The sequence below is a fragment of the Carettochelys insculpta genome, chromosome 6 (assembly GCF_033958435.1).
Source record: "Carettochelys insculpta isolate YL-2023 chromosome 6, ASM3395843v1, whole genome shotgun sequence".
NCBI classification, from domain to species: domain Eukaryota; kingdom Metazoa; phylum Chordata; order Testudines; family Carettochelyidae; genus Carettochelys; species Carettochelys insculpta.
Window position 1 is genome coordinate 7,299,192 of NC_134142.1, and position 16,065 is coordinate 7,315,256.

A 16,065-nucleotide genomic window follows, 5' to 3' on the forward strand; every position below is an offset into this window, starting at 1 on the left:
CTCATGAAAGCCTATAACACCTAGTTTTAGTATCTACACATATCACATGAGGCACTTCCTTTTCCTTATTAGACTGCACTCTCTCAAAGATTCAAAATTAAGAACATGTAAAATTCTATAGTGAAACTGAATTCATGACTAAGCAGACAGTCTGCTTACAGTCACGTGCGGGAAGTTAGGGTAGTAAGACAAGCTTATGATTATGATCAGACAGGTACTGTATGTTCAAGCCTACTTCTCAAACAAGTATTTTACTGAGGAAAAGAAAACAAAACATTACATTTCCTGCACGATTTGGTGCTGGGATGCAGTGGAATATTAAAGACTGTGTGTGACCCAGATACAACCCAATCAAAAAGATCCTACACAAGAAATTCAGGAATCCCACCCCTGCCACCCTTCAAGAGCATTACAGCACTCCTTGCTATCATCAAGGATACCTTCTGATCTCCTCCTAATCTCTACGAGCACTGTTCCTTTCCCTCCAGATTTTTGGTAGATCCAGAGGCCCAGATATTTAGCTTCTAACTTAATCTACCCCTCTGACATTACACAGAAATCAAGGGATCTCATTAAATATGTGGGAAAATACTATTAGTAATTACTCTGAAAGTTACATATTTGTTTAATCACCAAAAATTAAAACTTGTTTTCCTTTTTGATCAGCCACTGAAAGCAATAACTCAAAAGGCAAGTGGAAGAGAAAAAATTTCCAAGGTATCCTGGGAAAGGAACATGGCTTGTTGAAGCAAGTATCAGGAAAAAAAGCTGAGAGAGGTCACCGATACACTTAAATTCAGTAACTGTGAAACAGAAAGTTGTTTACCCAATACTTTCCTTTTTGGAAATGACCTCTCAGAAGTCTCAGTGTAAGACAGCTGGACTGGTCCACTCTTTCTGCAATTCCCAGAGGCAGCTCCTGGTTGTCCATGGGACTTTAAGGCATGGCCATACCTTTTCCGCCTTCATTCCAATTTGCCTGGAGACAAAATCCTCAGGAACCTCCCTAACACAGCCCAACTCTTCCTACTGGGAAGAGTCAGTCTCCTTGCCAAGTGACCTGAGTATCTGGGGTAAAACACCAGAGCCTTTCCCTTTAGAGGAGTACTTGTCTTTTTGGGATTTTTTGGTGCGGGGGGGTGGAGGAATGGCTTTACTTCACTAACCAAGGAATAAACAAGATGATGGTCTTGTTTATTGAGTCCCAAAAGCTGAAGAGGACTGACTCACCCTTGAAGAGATGCCTCGGGAGGAGTCTCAGCTGGCATGATGGGACATAAAGACCCTAACAAGCTGTCCAAACTGAGTCCTTGCCCAAGCAGGGTCTGTGGGATAGGAGCAACTGCAGCAGAGCTCTCCTTCTGTGTCTCCTTTGAGTCTCCTTCCAGATGAAGAACTCTTAGCATTTGCAGGCACAGTTTAGCAGGCTCTCCCATGCTGGGGGCGGGGGGAAGGGGAAAATAAACAAGGGAAGGAGCTCAGTGGGTAGTCCTGTTATGGAATGATGCCTGAAAAATGTCAACCATTGGATGAAAGACAGGGTGTGGGTGGGGAAGGAGAGAGAGAGAGAATATTGTTCATTGATGCCCCTGTATTTGGCATTAAAAACTGGGATGATAATGGAAAAGGCAGGAATGCCAAGTCACTGCTTTGCTGGAGGCAAAGAATCTACTACAAGGCCTAAATGGAAGTGACAAAGACCCATGGACAAGTCTGAACATCCTCCCATAATTGCAGGAAGAGAGGCACAGCCCAAACGCCTTAATCTGAGAGAGATCATGATCCAGGATGCCACTAGAATGCCCACCCACTGCCAAAGAATGATTAGGAACAGACAATGTAGGATGGATCTCAAAAAAGAAACATGGTATTTCTTGAGTGAGAACTTACCTGAAAATGTAGAGCAACAGCAGGTTTAGCCATCAAGTTATTAAAATGATCATGAAACTGTGGGGAAAGAATATCCTGGGACAAAGTTTCATATGGATCAAAGGCTTGTTCCTAAAGAAAGGTGGAAATAATTATGTATATACACCGAAAAATGATGCAGGATGTCTTTTATGCTTAGCTTTTACGATTTGTTTATTTAGAGCTGATATTTTAAAAGTGAATTTTCCAGAAAGTTTCTGTTTATTCAAAAACAATACAACTCAGCATATCCCTTAATTCATTAATTTATACTTTAATTCATGCACAAACCTTGGTGAGCATGGCTTGATGTTTCTATTTTGTCATTAAATACAAATTTCATTTTAAAGAAATCATGGCAAGAAGCAAATTCTTACCTACAGTCCATTAGTGAGCCCACCATCAATAGGCCATGCTTTGAAAAGGCTTCTCTAACATGCATGACTTACTACTTATCCCACCATAACTGTACTTCGCTGAGATCTCATCAGTAGAGCCCTGCATGGATACAAAAGCTGTATCTGCAAAAATGATCTGCAGATGCAGAGACCCATGGATATCCGTAAACTTGCAAGGTTCTAGAGATGAAATTTACATCCACATCTGCAAAGATGGGCCACTAAGATTTGCATCCATATCTGTGGATGAGGATATCTGCTGTTGTAAAGCAGATAAGTATAAATTTGCAGGGTTCTAGTCATGGTGTGGATACCACTGTAAATGCTCATACGCCTCACACATGCAAAACCTGATTCCGAATGAAATATCATGTAGGGAAGATTAGCCCTAAGTTCTTTGTGCTCGCTCATTCTCCTGGACAATGTGCTTGTAGAAGACTCTTCGGAGAGATAAGTTAAAGACCCTAGAAGAGGCTCTTTGAGCCCCTGAGCCTCAACAGGATGACAATGAATTCCAACATCTCCTAGAGTATCTAGAACAGTTCCTGACCATGGTATTTAGCACCAGCCAACACCCAGGCTGCTGGGAGCAGACACTTTAGGTCCACATGAACTATCTGGCTGTGGTGCTGCAAAATCAGGTCCAAGCACTACGGGTGCTAGTTCAGTGGCTGAACAGACATCTATAGCAGGTTTGTCAATCAAAACTGCCAGGGCCAACATGGTTCCGTGAGAATGGTCATTGCTGTAAGTCTGGAAATTGGCATTCCTCAGAGTATTGAGGAAGCGGGGGAAAGACGTAAGAGAAACCTTGAATTCCACTGCAGAAGGAAGGTGTTGGGCAATGAGTCTGAGACAGAAATGGGAGTGAGTACTGTCTTTAGTGATGAACAGATCTAATACAGGAACACCTCCCAGAGAATGACAGAATACTGGCACTACAACATCACTCTTCAGGGATAGGCCATGGTTATATTTTCATGAAGTCTCTAGGTCAATGCAGACTTCTGGGAAATGAAGAACCATCAGATTTGCCCCCTGTTGCTGGTACCATGCTCAAAATTTGATTGCCTCCTGGCAGTGTGGCAAGGAGCATTTATTTCTCCATTTATGCAGTTCATCGCTGGCTCTGCACTCCGGAATTTCAGAGGACAGGGTCCTGAGTTCAAGAAAGTTTATAGGAACACCTATGTCCTCTAGGAAAACCATATCCCTTGCATTTGTAGGTGGGCTCCATAACTTTTCCTTGATGCATCTGTGACCAATGTCTTCATGGAGTAGAGGGACAAAAATGGTACACCCCACTGCTTAATTTTTTTGGGGTCTAGTACCATGCCAACTCTGCAAAAATATGAAGTGATCCTAAGATTTTACTGTCTATCCAATAACTTGGAGGTGAACAGAAGAACTTTAGCCTAAGCAGCAGCAGCCTCAGGTGATGTCTGGCAAATAACATCATATACATCCACACTGGCACATGGCCCAACAACCCAAGGCAAGTCTGTGCCATTTCAGTCTGATCTTACCTTGAGTAATACTTACTGCAATGATGGGAATGTGAACTCTGGTAGGCATGGTCACTCTGGCCAGGGGTCTATCATAACTCCAATGAACTCTATACTCTGGACTACAGTTCACTAGGATGACCAATCAGGAAGGGAGCCTACTGTAGGTTCACTGCAGACTTTGACCAGCCAGTTATCCAGATAAGCATAAACATGTACGCCCTGTCACCTCAGGTTTGCTGTAAACAACACTAGCTAGGATGTGAAGACTTTCATTGCCGTGGAACTTTTGAATAATAGTACCTTGTGACTGCAGTGATTTGGCCTCTGAATCTCAAATACTTCCTGTGAGCTGGGTGGATCTTTCACAAGAAATAAAGTGTGGGAGTTGGGTGACCCCTTGGGTGACCCATCCTCAGTTTGACTGTAGTTATCAATACACATTCTGGATTTCTGCCAGGGTTCTTCATCCTGTGCCATTTCCCCCCCCCCCCCCAACAGACTTGGGGCTGTCTCCTAGGAATCATGTTTCACAGTCTCTCTCTGTGGGACAATCCCAAGTTTGGAGTTCGTTTCACGCTCTATGCAGGATTGTCTGAATGCTGTCCTTCTGCCACCAGAGCACAGGCTCCAGTGTTGAAACAAATAGCATTGAGGTCACTGGTGTTAAAAGCATCAAAGCTGATGACGACAGTATTGACATCATCCCCCTAATTTGCTTCTTTCACTAACTACTGTTGGAATGTGGTGTCTGATAATGACTTTCCGTTTGGTAGTTCTCATGTCCCCTAGGTACAAAGTGACCCACCTGGATCACTCAAGCAATGTAACTTGAGCTCCAACTCCCTACTGTTATAGATTCTAGAGGTAAACAATTAATATGCTAAGGACCTAAGGATACCACTCTCCCCAAGAGAGAATGGGCAAGAGATGTGCTGGTCAGTAAGGAGCATGAGACCACCACAGGATGAAAAAGATTATAACCCTGATGGTTTACAGCAGTAGTTTTCAACTTTTTCCCATTTGTGGAGCATAAAAAAATTTCAAATGGAGATACAGATCTCTTTGTAAATCTTAGTCTGCAGACCCTCAGAGGTCCACAGATCACAAAATGTAAACCTCTGGTCTGAGTCTGCCATGTTGGTGTAAAGCACCTTGACTGCCTCCATGTGTAATAGGTTAGGGCCTCTCCTCTTTTGTGTTTTTCTTTTTTTGTTTTTTTTTTAAACACAATGTCCAAATTAAAGGAAACAAGGCAGATGGGTGGTGAAGACTCTCTCTTCAACACATTATCCAAGAAAGGGTGAAGCCCTGTAGCAGTAGCAGGCTGGAAAGTGGCTGGGTTCCATCTCACTGCCAACTGTGGTAAAAAGGAACTGAAGGAGGGCCACAGTTGCTCTGCCCTTTCTGTGACTACATGGGAGCACAAGGCCCAAAAAGATACTGCTATTCCAAAGAATCCCAGTGTGACATGCAGTAGGCACATGAGCATCTAAAACAGTGAGATCCACACAGATACAGTTGAAGATATATGTTTCTATACTTGCCACCTGGTTACAACTGCTGTAGTAAAGACTGCATTAGAACATTCTGTGTTCATCATCATCATCATCATCAATAACCATGGGCTCAGCGCCCACTGGTGTCTGATGCCTCTCTCACTATTCCTTTCCATCATTCCCTGTCCACCGCAGAGTGGCTTAGTTTCTGTAGACTAGCTCCGCACCAATCTACTATATCATCTACCCATTCTCTGTGGGGTTGGCCTCTCCTATATCCTTCATCCAAGGCTTAGGACTGGCATGGAGTTCGTAGAGGCTTCATGGCAGATTTATTGTGTTCATACGCTCACAATTTTCTAGAAATTTCAACACACGCATTTTCCACTTATGGTCTCTGCCTAGAGGTGAATTTTTTTGCCATTTGGGAAAAATTCCTTCAACTGCATTTTGGCTAGGAGAACAACCAAAATATCTGTTTCACTTCATAATAAAACAACAAAGAAGAACTATATACAATAGATGAAACTGCTCTCATAGTGAAACGACATATGCGGAGGAACAGAGAGTTTCCAACTCTGAATATGGTCGCGGTAAGAGGGAACTAAAGGAACACTGAACTGCAAAACTAATACAACCTTGCCTGACACATGAAGCTACATACAGAGGTGTGGATCAACAGCCTGCTACGAAAATCTTTTGGCTCTGTCATGAATGAAAACCCACATATGGAAAACCCACATATAGGGAGTACCACTTAAAGAAAAATCGTAACATGCAAGTGTAAAAAAATGCAGACACTTTGGGAGAAAGATTACTGCAAAACTGATTGATATATAAAAGCTACAATTCAGCATTAAAATAGTCCTGGCTGTTGAAGAAAAAAGTTTTGATTTACAAAGTTATGAGAATCTGCAGCTTTTGTACTGATTTTTACACCATCACACACATTCTAAAGGCATGTTTTAGTCAATATCCATGAGACATAAATGATTAAATTTAAGTTCCACACATATACACATGCATATTTCAGCCCTTTTCTGCTGTTGAACATTTGAAGTGGCTATCAACACTTACTATATCATTTTAAAATAGCTATGTGGTGAAAAACAGGTTTTCAACAGAATACTAAAATGTCAGCTGTCCAGAAACTTTTTATCCAAAACCCCCAAGGCATTAGATTCACTAAAAATTACAATACATTTTTCAAAATAGAAATGTTTGCTTCCTTCCTGTTTCCTCCATCTCAAAAAAAGCACATTTTTGCACAGTCTTTGCAGAAGAAAATTTACATCTGAAAACAGATCAGCCAAAAAACATGATTTAACTTTATGATCAAAGGACTTCAAAGTTGTTTTAAAGCATTTTCATTATAAAACACCCGCTGTTGTGTGATCCAAGTATTTTAGGGTTTTTTCCCCCCCCCATCACTGCACAGTTCCTTCTTAAACGTTTCATGCAAGAATGGGAGTGTGGCAAAAAGTGAGAGATGCTTGGACAGCAGTTCTAGTTTGCCAAGGGACCTCTCTCTGTACAGTAAACTCTTTCATATCTGCCAGACCCAGGACTGGGAAGGTGCCAGATATTCAAATATTCTGGATAATCAAGAGGTATATCTAGTAACGCATAACACTAAAGAAAAACAAGATTAGATGTTAAGAAACAAACAAAAATGTATGCAGAGTACTTTATTTATCAACAACAGTAGTACTGTACATTGTTTTCCTGTATTTATTTGTATTTGCCCCACTGCCTTGTGGGTTATCCCGGGAAGGAGCAAGGCTAAGGGAGTAAACCCTGACAGAAAATCTGGAAGAGAGTCCTAAGGCGGTTCTGTGCCAACTTCTGGCATCGACCCGGCAACTCCTGCAGATGAGCTGGTACCAGACGTAGAAGTTATCCTCTCCTTTGGACTATATCAGTAAAGCCGAGAGGAGGATACTGGTGTCTGGGCAACCCAGGGTCCCAAAAAAATTGCCCAGGCTTGCGCCTGGAGAGGTACTCCAGCATTGCTTAACAGCATTGAATCAACATGGGAGGTAACAGATACTGGTTATAAGCTCTTGCTCGACTGGCGTAGAGAACGAGTGCCAGGGGTTGCCTTCTACAGTGGGAGAGATCACGGCATCTCACTGGACAGTCACCACCCGCCTCAAGCTGGGCAGCCCCCAGCCAGAAGGGTACTGTCCCACCACAGTTCACCTGCCTCACTGGCTGCGTGAGGCTTAAGGTTCCCAAACCTGACAAGTGACTGAAATTTGAGCACCAGGCAAACCAATAAGAAAATCAACAAGAAAAGGAAACCATCAAAGATTTAAGCTTGCTTGCTGGAATGTGTGGACCATGCTGACCGGTTAGACTGAAGATCTTCGGGACATCAGCGACACCCAAAAGACTGCTGTCATCAATGAGGAACTGAAGAGGCTCCAAGCTGACACTGCTGCTCTGCAAGAGACACGACTTGCAGATTCAGGATCTCTAAAGGAAAAGGACTACACCTTTTTCTGGCAGGGTAAAGCCCAAGATGAACCCAGGGAACATGGTGTTGGCTTTGCCATCAGAAATACTCTTCTACAAATGGTGGAATTAGTCATGGGTGGATCAGAAAGATTCCTTCAGGTCATACTTCAAACTTGCGCCGGTCCTGTCCACCTGATCAGCGCTTACGCCCCAACCCTGTACGCCACACCAGAAGTAAAAGACAAGTTCTATGACGTACTTAGTGCTGCCATAGCGCAAATACCTGCTTGCGAACAACTGTACATTTTGGGTGACTTCAATGCGAGAGTTGGAGCTGATCATAACTCATGGCCTTCCTGCTTAGGCCACTTCAGTGTGGGAAAAATGAATGAAAACGGACAGCGTCTTCTCGAACTTTGCACGTACCACAATCTGTGCATCACAAACACATTTTTCCAAACCAAGCCACAGCACAGAGTGTCATGGAGACACCCACGCTCGAAACACTGGCATCAACTAGACATGGTCATCACTAGACATGATAACCTCAAAAACATCCTTCTGACATGCAGCTATCATAGTGCCGACTGCAATACAGATCACTCGCTAGTTTGCTCCAAACTCAAGGTGAGACCCAAGAAGCTGTAATACTCTAAACCGACTGGAAGGCCCCACATTGATGCCCGAAATACAGCAAACTCAGAGAGAGCCGAAAAGTTCAGAGTGACCCTCGAGGAGAATCTGCGCAGCAGCCCTGGGGGTGCTGATGCGACCTCCAGATGGCAGCATCTGAGGGATACAATTTACAGCACGACCTCATCAGTGTTTGGAAGAGCTAGAAACACAAATGACTGGTTCGAAGCTAACTCCGATGAGACGACTCCAGTCATTGAAAAGAAGAGCGCCGCACTCCTGGAGTACAAACGCTCACCGAGTCAGAGTACCCTGCAAGTGCTCAGAGCAGCCAGAAAAACAGTACAGCAGACTGCCAGGCGCTGTGCCAACAACTACTGGCTCGAGCTACGCAGCAGCATCCAGACCAGTGCTGACTCCGGTAATCTCAGGGGAATGTACGAGGGCATCAAGAAGGCATTAGGACCCAACCCAGGACAAGATGCTACTTCTGAAATCCAAATCTGGTGAAGTCATCGCTGACAAAGCCAAACAGATGGAGCACTGGGTCGAGCACTACTCCGAGCTGTACTCACGCGAGAACATTGTGGTTGATTCAGCCCTCAATGCCATCGAGCTCCTACCAGTAATGGACGAACTGAAGAAAGCCATCGACAGCACTGCAGTAGGAAAGGCCCCAGGCCAGGATGGTTAACCGCCAGAGGTAATCAAGTGTGCCACGGACGCCCTCCTGGAACCCCTACATGAGCTACTGTGCCTGTGCTGGAGAGAGGGAGAGGTTCCACAGGACATGCGCGACGCTAACATCATAACCTTGTCTAAGAACAAAGGAGACAGAAGCGACTGCAACAATTACCGTGGAATCTCCCTCCCAAGCATCACTGGTAAACTGTTCGCTCGCGTCATCCTCGGCAGACTCCAGAAGATTGCTGAGAGGGTGTATCCCGAATCACAGTGCGGATTCTGCGCAGAGAGGTCTACCGTTGACAAGGTCTTCTCTCTGAGGCAGCTGCAGGAGAAATGCAGGGAGCAGAGAAAGCCACTCTACTTAGCCTTCATGGACCTGACCAAGGCCTTCAACTTGGTCAGCAAGGATGGACTGTTCAAACTGCTCCACAAGATAGGCTGTTCACCACGGTTACTCAAGATGATCCAGTCTTTCCACGAAGACATGAGAGGAACCGTCCAATATGATGGCACATTATCAGATGTTTTCAGCATCAGGAGCGGCGTCAAACAAGGATGCGTCCTTGCTCCAACGTTGTTCGGGATCTTCTGCACTCCTCTTGAAGCACGCCTTTGGATCTTCAATAGAAGGCATCTTTTTGCACACAAGATCTGATGGGAAACTGTTTAATCTTGCAAGGCTGAAAGCTAAATCTAAGGTGCAGGAAATCCTCAGAGATATGCCGTTCACAGATGACGCTGCTGTAGTGTCTCACACAGAAGACCAGCTTCAGAAACTGCTGGATCAGCTCTCCAAAGCATGCAAGGACTTTGGGCTTTCCATCAGCCTAAAGAAGACAAACGTACTTGGTCAGGACGTTGACGAACCTCCATTAATCAGCACTGACAACTATACGGTAGAGGTCGTCCATGAGTTCGTTTACCTCAGGTCGACCATCACTGATACCTTGTCATTGGAGACTGAGCTAAATAGGAGGATCGGAAAAGCAGCCACAACTCTGTCCAGACTCAGCAAGAGAGTGTGGAATAACATCAAGTTGTATACCCACACCAAAATGCAAGTCTACAGAGCCTGCATCCTCAGCACCCTCCTTTACAGCAGCGAGTCTTGGACCCTGTACTCCCTCCAGGAAAAGAGGCTGAACGTCTTCCACATGCGCTGCCTCAGGCGCATCCTTGGAATATCGTGGAAAGACAAAGTGTCCAACACTACTGTCCTTGAGCAAGCTGGAACCCCAACCATCCACACCCTCCTCAGGCAGCGGTGGCTCCGCTGGTTTGGCCACATCCACAGGATGAATGATGGAAGGGTCCCGAAAGACATCCTGTATGGCGAGCTAGCCTCTGGCAAAAGACCTCCCGAACGCCCCCAGTTGTGCTACAAAGACGTTTGCAAGAGGGACCTCAGGGAGGTAGACATCGAGCCACACAGCTGGGAGGAGCTGGCAGACGATCACAGCAGATGGAGGCAGAGACTACACAAGGGCCTTCAGAAGGGTGAGATGAGGATCAGACAGCTAGCAGAGGAGAAGCGAGCCCACAGAAAGCACAGTAAGGACCTGCCAGACACCCACTACACATGCAACAGATGCAGCAAGGACTGTCACTCTCGTGTGGGCCTTCACAGTCACAGTCGACGCTGCAAATGATGATTCCAAATGGAACTACGAAGGGCGTGATCCATGGTCTACATAGACTGAAGGATGTCTACTACTACTACTATTTGTATTTGCTTTCACTATGCTGTACTTATGAAAAACAACCAAAATTTACTTATGGTTAAAATGCCAGTTATTTGAAAGTTCTGGATAATGGAATGCTGGATATGAATGATTTTACTGTATTATCTACCTAAACAAATACCTACTACTAAAGAAAACACTCTCAAATCTAGAACCTGCTTTTTTCCTCGCTGCAAGCTTCATTGTCACCTTTTTTATTATCTACTAAAAACATTCAGTTAAATGAAATGTGAAGAAATCCAGGTTGTAGTTCATTGAAAGGGCTTTGCTTACTGCATAAAAATCACAAGATACCTTTATGGCATATTGGTAAGTAAAAGGAACGATAGCCAGAGATCATAATCTGTGCTCTTCATAAAAACTGTTTTAACCCTTACTTGAGCCAAGTGCTAGTTGCATGAGAACACCAGTCAACTCCCTCTTGACTTTTAATTAGATACAGTCTGTTTAAAACTACATTAGTATAACAAAAGTGAGCCTAGAAGTATCTTGCTTTGAAAGATAATGGGAAAAATGACTAACAGCAGGCTGAAATATTTAGTACATTTGAAATGTATTCATTCATAAATATATTCACAGATTTTTAAGACCTGCAAAGACCATTACATCACGCAGACTGACTTCCCGGCTAACAAGGGGCATAGAATTTCACCCAGTTACCTCTACATTGAGCATATTAACTTGCATTTGACTAAGACACCCAGGAAAGCCATTCTAATCTCAATCTGCAGACATCAAGGGACAGATAATATATTATTTCCCCTGGTAGTTTGTTTCAGTGGTCAATCTCCCTCACTGTTAAATTTGCATACAAAATGGAAAGTGCTGCAGAAAGGGATCTAGGGGTCGCAGTGGACCACAAGCTCAGCGTGAGTCAACAGTGTGACACTGTTGCAAAAAAAGCTAATAGGACTGTGAGATGCATTAACTGCAGTACTATGAGCAAACGTGAGAAGTAATTCTTCCACTCTACTCTGTGCTGATTGGGCCTCAACTGGAGTACTGGGCACTGTATTTCAGGAAAGATATGAAGACATAGGAGAGGGTCCAGAGAAGAGCAACTAAAATGATAAAAGGTCTAGAATACATGACTTATGAGAGAAAATTAAAAGAACTGGGTTTGTTTAATTTGGCAAACAGAAGGCTGACAGGGGACATGATGGCAGCTCTCAAGTTCTTATAAAGGGGTGTTACAAGCAGGAAGGAGAAAAATCATTCTCCTTCGCCTCTGATGACAGGACAAGCAGCATGGGCATAGGGTGGTTACGCACTGGAATAAATTGCCTAGGGTGGCTGTAGAATCTCCATCATTAAAGAGATTTAAGAACAGGTTAGATAAATATTTAACAGGGATGATATAGATGGTACTTGGTCCTGCTGTGAGGGCAGAGGACTGGACTTGATGACCCCTTGAGGTTCTTTCCAGTTCTACTAGTCTATGATTCTATGAACTAAACAGACTGAACTCAAAGTGCTCGTCTACATGGGGACATTCAGGAAAATTAATCCAAATTAATTTTTAAAAGTCGATTAGTTATCCAATACTATGGCCCTTTTTCGTCTCGAGTTACGGTTGTTAGCAGCGGCAGTGAGGATCTATGTACAGTGGCTTTTGTCACTGTTGTGCGTCTTAGAGTGTGGTTCCCCTACTTGGTCAGTACTTGTGGATGGCACAGTATCTCTCTTAGACATGGAGGAAGCCTTACTGCTATGCCATGTACATGCATCCATGACTCATGATTAGGCCTCAGTGTGGGGTCTGTCACACTGCTACAGGCAGAGCTGGGATGGGTCTTCGCAGCAGGAAGTGCACTCTTGGTTTGTTCATGTTGATATGGTCTGGGGGCATTTCCCTGGCCAGTAACAAACTGTAGACCTGGTGCAATTTTCACAAAGGGCTCCTAAGCCAAAGGGCTCTGCCTTCTGATGTATCGGCAGGGAAGGAGAGACAGATGCCGCACCTGAATGTAGCATAGGCATCACCCAAGCAGCAAAGACACCACTGGTTCTTGTCCCTAAGAGAGAAACAAACGTGGGCAAGAAGCCTGAATTCTGTATCATGGCCTCTTTGTGATACTCCAGAACCTAGACATGGGTGCTGCACGGGATGTGGAGAAATGAGTGGTATTGTCTGCTTGGGAATTACCACTTCACCAAGATGGCATCCTGAGTCCTGTAACTTGCAGAACTTTCAGAAATGAGAACACTGAAAAAAGTCAAGGAAAAAACCTATCTAGGAAAAACATAGTTATGTCCAGTGCCTAGACATGGATGCTTGGGAGGGGAGGAGGACTAAGCAGATTGTCAGGAAACCATCAAAGCAGTTTCCCTAATCCTATAAATGTTCAGAAACAAGAAAACTACAGGATGAACGTCTCTTGTCCAGTCCCCTCAGGACCTGACCAGTGCTGGAGGAGAGAATGTGTCCACCTATGGGAGGTCAATATTTTCTAGCATGTTTCTAAGAGTCCAGTAAGAAGCGGAAGTGTTGGTTGATATTTAGGGGTAAATTAAAGCTAAAGAACAGCATAAGACACAGGTCTGGTGGCTGTAAAGAAACTTCCTGGAACCACAGAAAACTTGGTCACACTCACGGTAAGTGGTCCTCTGGCTAACTAAAATCATGCCAGATTAGAGAGGTTTAATCTGCATTACAAAAAACAACAAAAACACTGAATAAAGAATAAAAATATTGGAAAAAGCAACACCAAGCATGAGAGGACAGCAGATGTCTGATCTGGACCATCCAATCGTGAGAAGCAACTAATGACACAATCAGCCTGCTCTACCTTTTATCACTTCAGGAGAAACTATGAGGCAATGCAAGGGACCACACGTGGACTAGCAGGCACTACTACTTTAAAAACCTCCAGCTGCAAGCACACGGTGCATGTGCGTTACCGCCCCGGAATGCACTACAACCATCACTTGAAGTTTTTAAATGTAGACCAGCCTTAAGTGTGATTTTGCAAGTGAATTGAGCTAAATCAAATTACAGTCACTTGAATTCCAAATATGGGTATCCACACAGTTTTAATGCACTTTTCCTAATCCAATTTAAAAATCACACTGTAACGCAAATTAATTTTCCTTGATGTCCCCATGTAGACAAGCCCCAACTCTCCCATTGTAAGTAATTTTCAAATTATTTTTGTGGCTCCGTTCAGCACTCTCAAGATTTCCAACATTGTTTTTAAAATTTTGACCCGAGTTGGATGCAGATGCTAGTATCTGTTTCACCAATGCCATCCATATGGGTAAAATCACCTCCTTATTCCTACTCCCTTACTTATACATCCAATGATTGCATAAGCCCTTTTTGCCATATCATCATGCTTGCAGGTTGTGGTGAGCTGCTTGCCCACTATAACCCTTACATCATTGTCAGATTAACTGATTCCCAAGATACAGCCATCCATTCCGCACACATTCTTTGCTTCCAGGTGCATGATCTTGTATCTGGATACATTAAAATCCATGTTGTTTGAATGGGCCCAGCTCACTAAACCAGGGATGAGCAAATTTTTCATCAAACCCCGCTTTTCAGCCCTGCAATTATCCACAGCCCCCTCAACCTGTGGGAGGACCACACAAAGGGGTGTATCAGGGGGGCGTCAAAAAGGGGGCGCTGCCACACAGGCAACTGCCGGCTCTGCACGCACTCAGCAGGTCACTCCTGCCGCAGCCTCCATCACCTTCCTGGCCACGCTGACACCGTGAAGCCCGCTGCTTGACTCAGGGCCTCTGAATATTCCAACTGGCCCAGTGGCAGAGGGGCATGCCCTTGACAAGGCTGGCAGCGGAGGCCACGGGAGAGGAAGAAGCGGGCTGGGGGAGGAAGCACAAGCCACGCATGGAGGTGGGAAGATGATTGCACTGCACCACCCCTACAAAATGTGGCACCCCCCCCAACTTCGTGCACCCCTGCAGTAAACAATTTAGATTTCTCTGTACGACTGCCCTGTCCTCACCATTCTCTGTTCAAAACCTCAGAAAAGATTTTTTCTTTTTTCTTGAGTAAAACATGTCACCTAGTGTCCATTCCATGGCAATTTAGAATCATGGACCCTCGCTTAATATGAAGGTACTAAATAGTCCTATGACGTGATTTTAGAAACTTACCTCTGCCAGATCTTCAAAGCAGCTGCCAGCCAAAGGATGAGGGCTACTTTCATCTGTCATTTCAACAGTATCTTCAATCAACCCCAAGAGCTTCACAGTCAATTCGTGAATATCCGAAATGTTGCTAAAGATCGCGTCGATATCCTGAAAACACAAAATCTATGCTTTCGGAATATTTGTGACCATTTCCTTTATTCTTTTAGGACATTCAAGTGTGTAAAATAAAGCCTGAACTACAGAAGCCTTGTCTACACCAATAGCAATGAATAGGGCCCACGTAGCTTACCTGCTGCAGTGAAGACAGGCTGCATCCACCCCCTCAGAGCCTCTCCTCACTACTGTAGCCTTTTCATGCTGCCTCCACCATGCCAGAGCCTTTTCCTGCAGCATGGAAAAGCTCCAGCAGCATGGAGGCAGCAAAACTCTGCGCTGCTAAAAGTAGCAGTGTAGACAGGGGAAGCACTGCTTGGGCACATGGAGTGCCATGTAGGGAATATATATTCACAGGACTCACATATGTCTTCACTTCACTTCACTAAAATTTTCACTTCAGTTTAAGTTCAGAGAAAAGAGCTCTTCTTGATTGTGACCTATTAGTGTGCATTGTTCTAGCCGATACCGAACATGTTCTCTCGCAAGAAACACTGTTCCCAAAGCCTTTAGTACTCGATACTGCACCAGACTCTCAAGCCTTTAAAAGTAAAAACTGTTCAGTGTGGATCAAAGTGCATGGGCACGAGCACGATTGCACAACCTGAACTGATGCCTGCAACATGATTCCCCTCTCTCCCTTTCTGTTGTGTCCTTCCCGCTTAGGGTATCTTTTCACGCATACTCCATTTGGCATCGTGTGGAGAACAGGCCCTGCATAGAGATGTATATCGTGAGGCCCTACGGGCCTCACGATATACATCTCTATGCAGGGCCTGTTCTCCACACGATGCCAAATGGAGTATGCGTGAAAAGATACCCTAAGCAGGAAGGACTTAGGGCCCTACTTAGGGCCTCACGATCTACATCTCTATGCAGGGCCTGTTCTCCACATGATGCCAAATGGAGTATGCGTGAAAAGATACCCTAAGCGGGAAGGACTTAGGGCCCTACTTAGGGC

The 16,065-nt window shown here is 44.5% G+C and overlaps 1 protein-coding gene across 1 annotated transcript in view; it reads right to left on the reverse strand.

Annotated features, from left to right (window-relative positions):
• The window catches only part of SOS2 (SOS Ras/Rho guanine nucleotide exchange factor 2), a 119,334-nt gene that overhangs the window by 53,206 nt on the left and 50,063 nt on the right, over positions 1 to 16,065 (reverse strand). Inside the window, exons 6-7 of the mRNA XM_074996177.1 lie at positions 14,955 to 15,098; positions 1,891 to 2,001 (exon numbers count right to left, since the gene is read on the reverse strand). Coding sequence (XP_074852278.1) covers positions 1,891 to 2,001; positions 14,955 to 15,098 — 255 coding nt within the window. The remainder of the gene's footprint in view (positions 1 to 1,890; positions 2,002 to 14,954; positions 15,099 to 16,065) is intronic.